The 12,789-nt window shown below is 37.9% G+C and overlaps 1 protein-coding gene across 1 annotated transcript in view; it reads left to right on the forward strand.

Annotated features, from left to right (window-relative positions):
* FRMPD1 (FERM and PDZ domain containing 1) overlaps nt 1–12,789 on the forward strand; it is an 82,788-nt gene that overhangs the window by 36,259 nt on the left and 33,740 nt on the right. Inside the window, exon 2 of the mRNA XM_055578564.1 lies at nt 2,491–2,595. Coding sequence (XP_055434539.1) covers nt 2,495–2,595 — 101 coding nt within the window. The 5' untranslated portion in view covers nt 2,491–2,494. The remainder of the gene's footprint in view (nt 1–2,490; nt 2,596–12,789) is intronic.

Consider the following 12,789-nt stretch of genomic DNA (forward strand, 5'->3'; position numbering starts at 1 on the left):
GCTTTTGGCTTTGTTGATTTTTGCTGTGGTCTCTTTTGTTTCTTTTGCATTTATTTCTGCCCTAATTTTTAAGATTTCTTTCCTTCTACTAACCTTGGGGTTCTTCATTTCTTCCTTTTCTAGTTGCTTTAGGTATAGAGTTAGGTTATTTATTTGACTTTTTTCTTGTTTCTTGAGGTAAGCCTGTATTGCTATGAACCTTCCCCTTAGCACTGCTTTTATAGTGTCCCATAGGTTTGGGTTGTTGTGTTTTCATTTTCATTCATTTCTATGCATATTTTGATTTCTTTTTTGATTTCTTCTGTGGTTTGTTGGTTATTCAGCAGTGTGTTGTTCAGCCTCCATATGTTGCAATTTTTAATAGTTTTTCTCCTATAATTGACATCTAATCTTACTGCATTGTGGTCTGAAAAGATGCTTGGAATTATTTCAATTTTTTTGAATTTACCAAGGCTAGATTTATGGCCCAGGATGTGATCTATCCTGGAGAAGGTTCCATGTGCACTTGAGAAAAAGGTGAAATTCATTGTTTTGGGGTGAAATGTCCTATAGATATCAATTAGGTCTAACCGGTCTATTTTATCATTTAAAGTTTGTGTTTCCTTGTTAATTTTCTGTGTAGTTGATCTATCCATAGGTGTGAGTGGGGTGTTAAAGTCTCCCACTATTATTGTGTTATTATTAATTTTACCTTTCATACTTGTTAACATTTGTCTTACATATTGTGGTGCTCCTATGTTGGGTGCATATATATTTATAATTGTTATATCTTCTTCTTGGACTGATCCTTTGATCATTATGTAGTGTCCTTTGTCTCTTTTCACACAGCCTTTGTTTTAAAGTCTATTTTATCTAATATGAGTATTGCTACTCCTGCTTTCTTTTCATCTCTATTTGCATGGAATAGCTTTTTTTTTTTTTAATATTTAAAGTAAAACAAATAAAAACCATAAGGGTGAGCTATGTCTTATAAATTTGTGAGAGTTCACTTTTGAGCCTATTGCCCAGAATGTTTTTTGAGTGTAGCTCTTTAACAACTTTCTCTTCTGTGGTAATTGTCTTTTAGACATTCTGTCTCTTCTAGGGTCATCTCATATCATTTATATTTCCCTTGAAAACCATCTAGTTATTAAGTTTTTCAAAGGTATTTATGTATTGTTAAGCAACATAATCTCTTGTAATTAAAAAAATTTTTTTTCTGTATCCATGGTTATTTCCCAGTGTCATATATTATTTTGTATGGGTATTTATTGGATTGTGAAATTAACTTGATCAGTTGAGACAGTATTTTAAGAAGTAGAAAATTATATATTGTTTGAGGAAACTTTAATCTCAAGCATATATACTGTTTTTCTTGGTAACCTGATAATATCTATCAAAGCACAAATGCATGTAAATTTTGACCTCGCAATTCAATATCTGGAAACTTAACCAAATATATAATTGCATTTGTACAGAAATGATATTTGTACAACATAACTCGTTGCAATATTACAATAGAGAGATTGGCAATAACCCAAATGTCTATCAAGGGAAGACCACTTCTTAAATTAGAGTACATTCATACAGTGTAATACTCAGAGGCTGTCAAAAGGAATGAGGAGGCATTCTTTGTATTAATGTGAAAAGATAGTGATGAAGAAAGCTTGGTGTGGAACAATGTGTATGGTGTACTATCCTTTGTGTTAAGAAGAGGATACATAAAATCTATATTTGTATTTGCTTGTTCAGGCGTCCAGAAACTCTGGAAAGACAGATATCTCAAGTGGGAAAACTGATTATGTATCAGTATGGGAACTGAGTGGATGGGGTTAGGGAAGAGGAGAGGGGAGACCTTTCACTGTATATCTTTTTTATTTTTATGGTAAAAACACACTTAACATGAGATCTACCCTCTTAACAAATTTTTAAGTGCTCAATACAGTAACTGTATATCTTTTTCTTTTTTTAAATCTTGGGTTTGAATTATACAAATTCAGAATTACCTGTTCAAAAATTAGATATAAAATGCTAAGCAAAAAAAAAAAAAAAAAACAACCAGCACTCAGACGAGTGGGCACAATGTGATTAAAATGCTTCCATCTCCATGTAGTTCCCAATGCAGTCAAAACCAAGTTGTGCTGTCCAGAGATGCACACAGAGTTGAGATGGAAGGGCAGCGTCTCAGAAGGTGTGTCTCTGACAGTGGGTCATAGTCACAGTTTGAGAAGCCTTACTTACATTTCCCAATCCTTATCTTTAACCACTGAAGAAATAAAGCCAGTCTGTGTATCACAAGACTGTGGGCTCTTTAGGGCAGAGGGCTGCTAAAGTTGTTCACTCTGTGCACTCTGAGCACCTGTGTGTGTTAATTTCAGATACAAAGAAAGCCCTGGTTATTTGATCAGCGTGTCTTAAAATTGGCAAACATAGGAAGCATCACGGTGATCTGTTAGAATCCTCTTCCAAGAATTTTGGTTAGCTTCTTAAGAAAACTCTTCTTCTTTTTAGGTAAATGGAAGAGCTGGAGACCAGCTTATTCCAAACACGGAAAGCACACAGAATAGAACAAATGGTGGCAAGATGGCTCCGGCGCTCCCGGGACAGCTCAGCCCGGTAAGACTCCTGGGCTGGCAGAGATTTCTGTCTGTAAGGGTTCAGTGTTCCCGTGGGAGGAGGTTTTGCAGTCTTGGCAGCGCCTGGGGATCACTGTCTCCGGCTTGCTTTGTTCTTACATCCTGTGAGGGGAGAAGTGTAAATGGGTCAGCAATTTTGCTGGAGTGCCTTTCTCTCTGTTCCTTTCCAATTCCTCCCCTCTGCATCCTTCAACAGGCACTCACAGACATAGAGTCACTCACCCCAAACTCAAACTCATGCCCACATTTATAGAGACACACATTCACACACAGAGACATATGCACGCTCATACCCACATACTTTCATCCATGTGCCTATATGCTCTGAAACACACACCCACACACACAGTTTTGAATACACACTCACACATGCTCACTGTTTCTGTCTGTCTCACACACACCCCTTGTCTTAGTACTTGATGTCAGGCAATCTGCTGTTTATACTCTTTCCCCGTCTTTGTTTCCAGCAGCTGTTCCTTCCTTGCAGTCCCTATTTCATTCTAAACAAAATGAAATGAAATCAAATACAGCTCTGATTTGACTGCTACAAGAGAACTTAAAATATGTTCTGTTTGAAAGCGCTCATTTTCCATCTCAGATTTCCTGTCTGGCCCTGACATGGAGATGAAATATCACGTGTCAGGTGTTTCTGATACACATACTCTTCCAAAGGAACTGGGAACAGCTGTCCTGTTGCCGAGCAGTAAACTTGCTCAGAGCTGCACTGCCCTGTGTCCAAGTGCTCGGGTCCTCACACATTGCAATAGGATGAGGTTGGGAGGACTAGCCCCATTTTACAGATGAAAACCTGAGGTTCAGGGAGTATCTCGTTCACAGCCATCCACACCCGCTCTGCTCTGAAATGTTCGCTGGGTCGTCATCTCCTATAGGACGAGTACAAACATTTTTGGTTGGACATTCAAGGCTCTCTGTGATCAACCCACAATCTGTTACAGCTGTCTGTCTTACTCTTCTGCTTCATTCACATCATACTCCAGCTGAAATGACCTACTCGCTGTTCCCCGACCCAAGCACCCAACTTCCCCTTCCACCACCTAGACCTGGGTTCCTGTGCCACATCCCTTCCTCCCATCTCCATGTGTCTAGACCCCACTCACAGTTCACGGTCTGGCTGAAATGCTGGGTCTTCCATGAAGTGTTCCACAGTCCACAGCCAGAATTAATCTCTCCCAAGGGGTCCCATAGTATTTAGTTTGTAGCATCAGCATTGTGCTTCTCCTGATGTGTTCAGCTTAAATTTGAGCACATCCCTTTTCTTTCTTCTGAGCTTCTATACAAGCTCAGTGGAAGGCAGGGAAAGTATCAGCCTCACCTCATAGCCCCGATTGAGTTCCAGGAGACTGCAAGGACTCAGGTAGTGCTTGGTGAATAAATGGGAAAAGTCCTAGATACATTGTTTTCTGAAGTGGGTTCTGCAAAACCTAGTTGTGTGTGGTGTGTGTGTGATGCAACCTATATCCGATTCCTACCCACCCACTCTTGGTAATTCATAGTGCGTTTTGGCACATTAAAGGCTCTGAGAAGTCCTGCAGAAAAAGACCTGTGTAACTTTGACTTGGCCTTACCTGAATATTTGCCCATGTAACTCTCTAATATCTAGCTTCTCTCACAGAGTGTAAATAAAAGGCAACATCTAGGAAGTTTTTTTTCCCTCATCTATTTTGAGATATGTTTCACATAACATAAAATTTACCCATTTAAAAATGTACAGATTTATTTAGTGTATATACAGTATATATTTAGTGTATATATAGAATTTTGCAACAATCTACCACAATCTAATTTTAGAATACTTTCGATGCCCCCAAAAGAAACCCCATACCCATTAACAGTCATTCCGTATTTGCCCCTCCCCCAGCTCTAGACAACCACTCATCTACTTTCTGTTTCTCTAGATTTGTCTGTTCTGGATATTTCCTGTGAATAGAATCATACAATATATTGTCTTTGTGACTGCCTTCTTTCACTTAGTGTAATGTGTTTGAGGTTCATCTGTGTTATAATATGCATCAGTGTGCATTCCTTTTATTTAAAAACTTTTTATTTTGTATTGGAGTAGAGTGGATTAACAATGTCATAGTGGTTTCAGATGGAGAGCAAAGCAACTCAGCCATACATATACATGTATCCATTCTCCCCCAAAACCCTTCCCACCTAGGCTGCCACATAGCGTTGAGTAGAGTTCCCTGTTAGTTATCCATCTTAAATATAGCAGTGTGTACCTGTCCATCCCAAACTCCCTAACTAACTTCCCCCATCCTCCGCCCCCCACTGCCGCTGCAACCTTAAGTTCATTCTCTTAAGTCTGTCAGTATGTTTTGGTTTTATAAATACGTTCATTTGTATCATGTTTTTTAGATTCCTCATATAAGGGATGTCATATGATGTTTCTACTTCTCTGTCTAACTTACTTCACTCAGTATGACAATTTTTATTGTTGCTCAGTTGTGACCGACTCTGTGACCCTATGGACTGCAGCACTCCAGGCCTTACTGTCCTTCATTGTCTCCTGGAGCCTGCTCAGACTCATGTCTATTGAGTCCGTGATGCCATCTAACCATCTTGTCCTCTGTCGTCCCCTTCTCCTCCTGCCTTCAATCTTTCCCATCATCAGGGTCTTTTCTAATGACAATTTTAAGGTCCACATCCATATTGCTGCAAATATTATTTCATTCTTTGTGATGGCTGAGTAATATTCGATTGTAAATATGTACTGCCCCTCCTTTATGCAGTCCTCTGTTAATGAACATTTAGGTTGCTTCCATATCTTGGCTGTTGTAAACAGTGCTTGCATTCCTTTTTATTGCCAAATAATATTCTATTATGGTATATATTCTTTGTCCATCAGTTAATGTACACCTGAGTTGTTTCCACTTGGGAGCTATTGTGAATAATGCTACTATAAACGTTTCTTATTTGAACATATGTTTTCATTTCTGTTGGGTTTATACTTGGATTAGAATAGCTGGGTCATATAGCAGCTTGATGTTGAAGCTTTGGAGGAACTGCCAGGCTGTTTTCTAAAGCATTTCCACCACCAGGACATGAAGGTTCCAGTGTCTGCACACCTTTGGCAACAGTTATTATCTGCTATTTTTTATTATAAACATCCTAGTGGGTGTGAAGTGGTATCTCATTATGGTTTTGATCTGTATTTTCCTGATAGCTAATGATGTTGAGCATCTTTCCATGAAATTAGTAGGAAGTTTGTTTTCCAAGTGCTTTAGAAAGAGAAGAAAAAGAGGGAGTGATTCCTAGAAGTGTCCATGGAAGGCATTATTTCTGTGTTTCTAGGATAAATCACTGGAGAAGGCAATGGCACCCCACTCCAGTACTCTTGCCTGGAAAATCCCATGGACGGAGGAGCCTGGTAGGCTGCAGTCCATGGGATCACGAAGAGTCGGACACGACTGAGCGACTTCACTTTCACTTTTCCCTTTCATGCATTGGAGAAGGAAATGGCAACCCACTCCAGTGTTCTTGCCTGGAGAATCCCAGGGACGGGGGAGCCTGGTGGGCCGCCGTCTATGGGGTCGCACAGAGTCGGACACGACTGAAGCGACTTAGCAGCAGCAGCAGCAGCAGGATAAATCACATGTAGTCTTATTGAAATTGTTTCTCATCTCTAATCCTGCAACCTTGATTCAAGCTGGGTTCTTCTGTCTTCAGATTAGTTGAAAATGGTCAAGAATTGAAAAGCATAATTTGTTTTCCTGAAGTAGAGTAAATGGTACCACCTTCCACAGAATTGCTTAACCAAGAGACCTGTGAGTCATCCTGAATTTTCCTCTCTCTCATACTCTGTATCTACCCCATCAGCAACTTTTGTCAGTTCATCCTCAAACATATCTCCACTCTGTCCACCTCTCTGTCCCAAGAGGGCATTGCCATAGTCACTCACTCTTTCTCTGCTCCACCCTGAAGCCATAGTAAGCTTTTCAAAATACACACTGCTCCTGTCCCACATGCTCGCTTCTGGCTCCACCCCATCCCAAACCATTCAGTGACCACCTGCCACCATACCATAGCCTACAAGTCCCTTTACAATCTCATCCTGGTTTCATGTCTTCATCTTGTTCCTCCTACTTCCTTGCCACAGTTTATAACAATATATCCATTTGTTTGCTTGTTCTTTGCCTAACCCCCTGCCTGCTTAATATATGACTCTTCTCCCCCAACCCTCCTGCCACATATAAGACCAAAGACCATAACTATCTTGTCTAAAAAGTATCTTCAGCCCTAGAAGAATGCATACATAGTATGAAGTAGATATTCAATAAATTTTTATTGATTAAGGGCTTTCACAGTCAGGGACTATATTACTTATTTTTATTTATTTAAAATATATCTAAATTTTGCATTGTTTCTTCTTCCAAATGGAATTTTTGATGATTAATAGTTTTAAAATGCATAAAAACTTTTAAATAAAGACTGGAAATTCTATAGATAGAATAGAAAACCAATTAGATGTAGGATTTAGCATTTGAGTACTAACATTGGCTCTGCATTTCCTGACAGCCAGGTCAAGAAATGAAAAAAATTCATTGAAGTGTTTTTTATAGTCCAGAGAAAAGGAAACAGAAATTAATCTGCAGTCATAAGTTTACATGCATCTTTCAACAATCTTGCTATCTTTTCAGACCTTTAAAAGCTTCTACTCATTTTAGCTGGTTGTACTTACTTAATTATAATTGCCATTTTTCCCATAAAGTTAAATTTTATCTCCAACACTAATTGAACTGTCTAGGAAGAAATTAGTCAAAAATAACAATTTCCATTTCCAAACATTATTAAACAAATTTATAATTTTTATGAACTTGGGTAATATTAGAGCTTTATAAGGCATCTTAAAATGGTTTTTTCTGGGGAAGAGTGTCAACTTTCAAAGTTACTTTGATTTCTTCAATTTTAAATGAGTGGACAATCCCTAGTCAAATTCAGATAGTGGCACTCAGTTTGAATGTGTGTGTGTGCATGCTTGGGTAGGGTGGAAGCTTAGTGATACCAATAATTGTAGAAATGCAAAATTACTCAGATATTATTAAGATGACTGCTATTTTACCACTTGATTTCACATTCCAATATAAAAATAACATTTACAGTGTCAGTGCTCTTTTAGAAATAGCTAACCCCCTCAAATAGTCTCTGTGGCATGTTTTGAATTTCTGTAAAAATAGTGTAATACAAACCACTTAATAAAAGCTATAACATAGTGACATTACATTATAAACTAATTTTTAACCATTTTACTTTGTACTAAATTGTCACCTTCTTTACCACTTTCTATAACTAGGGAGGTGATAAAATGAGATGAGAAGGACATGTTATAGAATAGTTTTTTGCTTAATTATACCATTTTTTTATACCTACAATTTTTGATTTTTATATAGTTAAATGATAATCTCTTGATTTCTTTGATTGGTTCAAAGCTTAGAAAATCCTTACCCAATAATTAATTAATTAATTTTCAATTTGATAGTTTAAGATATTTTATATTTAAGTTTTTACTTTGGTGTTTATTTTAGTACAGGCTGTGAAATAAAGATCTAGCTTGTTTTTTTCCAAAATAAGTAGTGTTTGCATCACCATTAACTGTGAGTAACCTTTCCTTTCTTCACTGACTTATGGTCTCATTTTATCATATATGAAATTCCTGTGTCTGTGGGTGAAAACTTGTATCTCTTCCTAGGCTAGCTATTCTGTTTAATTGATCTAACTGCCTTCTTTCACACACCTGTATTAAAACTATTTATATTTATTGTCTGTTAAACTAGACTTTTGTTCTCTTCATTTGCCATTTTATATTCTTATCTGCCTTTTCCATGTGAGCTTTAGAATAATTTTATTGTATGATTGAAACAATTTTGTGTAAGATTTACTGAATTCTCTTATGTGTAATCTAGAAATGTTGGTTTTATAGGTCAAGACTTAAAAAAATCTAAGGAGTTTGATGAATTTCATGCTTTCTTCTTGGTGCTTGGTTTTATAAACTTCAAAGCTTAAAAAGATTTCTTTCAATTTATATTTAATCTTAATATTAGTGTGTATTAGTATTAATCTAATGTGCACACATGTATGTTTAATGAATACACATATGCACACACACATGTACACACAGGCATATGTATTCACAAATGTGCAAACATGCATCATGGCATCTCTGTGTCAGAAGTCTTGGCTATTGGTTTTTCCCTCCTTCTAAATTTGCTGGTTCATTATAACCATAGTCTGTTTACTAGTTATAGGAATGGTGTTTTTGACCTTTCTAATACTCCTAATGGTGTAGAAAGACCATTTCAGGTACCAGTTTTTTATTGCTATTTGACCATGGACAAAAGGGAAAGATTTTAAGAGAACAGGTTAGAAAGTTTCTGTGCTGTGTCTGTAGGGTCACCCTTGTCTTCTGAACCTCTTTTTTAAAGTAGCAATGGAATACTTTCTCCTCTCAGCTGTAAGCTTTTGCCATATAGCACTGTACACACAAGATATACATTCAGTGGTCTCTAGAAACTATCACAGCCACAAGCCTAGTCCTGTGATTATGACTACAAGAGAAATTTCTTTCTGAAACAGGCCACTCCCTCTATTTCTTCTTTCTTTGAATAAACTTTAGATTAAAAATCCAGTTTATACCAGACGTTCACTTTTAAAATCACTCAAGCTGAACATAATACAGTGTTTAAACACAGATTCAAAATAGTTTCTCCACATCCTGCTGGAAGTCAGAGGTGAATTCTTTGTTGTTACAAGATAGGGGCAAATATATTTCACAGCCTATTAGAGAGCAGATAAAAAGCCAGAGAATATTTGAAGCCTAATCTGTCTCCATCTGGTATTTTTTTTCTTCTTGGGGTTATTGATCAGCTCAATGTGAATTTATAACCCATAAAATATAGAATGAAGCTATTTTCATGATAAATTTAACATGTGTTTTCCAGTTCTACCTTAGGATCCAGTTATCTGATAAAATTTCTATTAGTGTCGCCAGGTCTTATGCTGTTCCGATGTAAAACCACAGGAATGATCTCAGATTTGTGATTTAAAACCATTCCAAAGGCAGCAGACAGAGGCTTTTGGATTGTCAGCGTTTAGTTTGATGTTTATAAGATTCTTCAGAGGAGGAAATTTTGCTGCAGAGATCATTTCCTTCAGTTCCCTGTCGAACATTCTTTTCGAGGAGAGACTATGGCTTTGTCCTGTTTTTAAGCAATCCCTTTCCAAACAAAAGCCTAGATGTGGCCTTCGGGGAAAATGTCAAATCCAGACTTTGGGCCAAAGCTCCTGACACTGCCCAGGGATTAATCAACACAGCGGGGCCTCGTTTGTCTACCATTGTTGGGGAGCACACCCTTCCAAATGGAAAAGTCAGATAAATGAAGACTACTCACTTGAAAAGCATCCAAATGAATTCTGTTCTAACCACGTGGTAAGGTTTGTATTTTTCTTTAGTCTTGTAAACATTTATTAAGCCTTACTCTATGCCTAGCATTGAATTCAGCACATGGGGGCAAGAAAGACACGATTGTACTATATGAGCTATTGTCTAGAAAGGACAAGAGACTTCACACTGGTCATTACAAATATGATATGTTTCAAAAATTGATGTACAGTTTTGTGTACAGGTTCAGCAGAGGGAGAGGGGTATTTCCACCAAAAACAGAAGATTGAGTAGGAGCTGTGCAGGTGAAGTGTATGGTGGGGTGTTTTGAGAGCTGTGTCAAGGGCTAGGGGATATTCTAGGCAGAAGGAAGACCTTGTGTGTTTGAGGAACTCCAAAGGGACTTGTCTGGCTAGAACAAAAATACTGAGAGAGTGAATGGCTTGGTTGTAGAGGCTTCAGTGGCGAGCAGGGGCTGTATTAAGCCATACTAAGGTTTTTGGATTAAGTCATTCATTCAGGGCAGACATATGAGCAGGATTGCACTTATTAATATAATATCAATCTACTTGCTGGATGGAGAGTCATTTAGGTGAGACAAGAATGAAAAGTGGGGAGGGACTTCCTTGGTGGTCCAGTGGCTAAGACTTTATGCTTGCAATTCAGGGGGCCTGGATTCAATCACCGATCAGGGAACTAGATCACACATGCTGCAACTAAGAGTTCACATGCCACATCTAAATGATTCTGCATGCTGCAATGAAAACCTGGCACAGCCAAATAAATAGATATATTTTTTTTAAAAAGAACGAAAAGTGGGAAGACCAGTGAGGAGACACTTAGAGAAATCTGTCTGTAGGACAGGTGACAAGGTCCTGAAATAGAATGGTGGTCATGGAGACAGAGAGAAATAGACATCTTTAGAGAGTTTTGAAGTCATGACTGATAGGATACTAGGGGTGAGAGCAGGGTAAAGTCAAAGATTACTTCCAGGAGTGTGTCTTTGGCAACTGATCACTGTTCTCCAGATACCATTTATTGAGCTCTGGGATATGGAGAAGATGGGTCCTGATTAGGACTCATAGTCAAAAGGCTGCACTGTATATCAAATTAAGCAAACTTACAGGACAAATGACAAACATTGAAGTCTGTCATATTCAAATTTACTGCTATTTATTAGTGGCTATATATACATTTCCACCTTTGCTAATCATATTAGGTGTACTATTTTGTATCATGCTCTCTATATTCAGTATTTTGCTCATATATTCACCTAATAAATAGAGATGCTTTCTGTGGGCAAAGTTCTTCACTCGATATAGTGAGAAATACAGAGGTGGGTAAAAAATGGTTCCTGAATTCTGAGAATTTGCACTCTATGTGGGGTGATGATATAAGGAATCAAATAGCTGTCACTGACAGTTGAGGTGCTCAAGGCCAGAAGGGCTCAGAGATGAGTGAACTTGTGTCTAGCTAGGAAATCAGAGGAGCATTTTTGGAAGAGGTAGCATTTGAGCTGGATTTTGATTGGCCTCACAGTTTCCTGTGAGGCAGCTGCATGAACTGAAGCCCAGATGTAAAACTGGTGCAGCAGGAAAGGTTAGGCTGGAGAGAAGGCCTGGGAAGGAGAGTGGGTGGAGAATGTTGTCTGGGACTTGAGACCTAAAGACAAAAGACCAAGAGGGTAAGGTTGAGGAGTTTAACTTTTATCCTGTAGGTGATGGGGAGTTGTAGGGGCAGAATAATCCACACAAGGGGGTTTGGGCAGTTTGGAAGAGTATTTTCTAAGCTATATTTCCATGTATGTCTAAGTTTCACAGGCTTGTGGCCTTTCATTTTTGAAGAGTCTTGGGGCAATTCCTTACTATGCTTGATCTATTCTCTGTTGGATGGTTCAATTTTTTCAACTATTATAAATAAAGCTATGGTAAATATTTTTGAATACACAATTGCCAGGGTGTTTTGAGCTCACACTCTGTTCTAGGGCTTTATGATACAAGGGAATGTTTGTCTTCTAGGAACTCATAGTCTAGTGCAAACAGTGTTTTATATTTTAGGGGGATGCATATTACTTTGAGGAATGTTATTCCAAATGGTAACAGAAGGTCAAAGAAAATGATCAAATTTTAAATTCATATTATAATTTCCCTGATGACTTTCCAAAGAGAGTAAGCAGCCAATTTATCTGGTCCCCCTTAAATCTCAGGGCCCACACATGTTGGACTTTATTATTTTTATTCCTATGTGGTGCTTTAGTGACATGTAATAGTTCTCTGTAGTCCATTCAGTTGTTCTTCTTTAATCACCAGAGTTGTACATTTTCTGTTATTTACAAGCTTTATTTCTTCATGTGTGAGTTTTCCACTCCCTTGCTTTGAGGATGTGAAGTCTGGGTATTTACTGCATGTTTTTATGTCCATTCTGCATATATTTTTAGTGTAAGCTTTTTCCCTCCAGGATTTTATAAGTTGATTTACTAATTTCCAACAGCTCTATCTATATGTTGCATACCATGCAATTCACTCACTTAAAATGCACAACTCACTGATTTTTAGTGTTTTCACAGGAATGTGAGACCACCACCACAATAAATTTTGGAAAATTTCATCACCCCAACAAGAAACTCTGAATGTATTAGCAGTCACTCTCTATTTCCTTTCTAAACCCTCCTTCCCCAGCCCTAGGCTATCACTAAGCTATCACTAATCTACTTTCTGTCTCTATAGATTTATCTAGTCTGGACATAGCACATGAATGGAATCATACAGTATGTGG

Source organism: Bubalus kerabau, chromosome 4 (genome assembly GCF_029407905.1).
Source record: "Bubalus kerabau isolate K-KA32 ecotype Philippines breed swamp buffalo chromosome 4, PCC_UOA_SB_1v2, whole genome shotgun sequence".
In the NCBI taxonomy this organism is placed as follows: domain Eukaryota; kingdom Metazoa; phylum Chordata; class Mammalia; order Artiodactyla; family Bovidae; genus Bubalus; species Bubalus kerabau.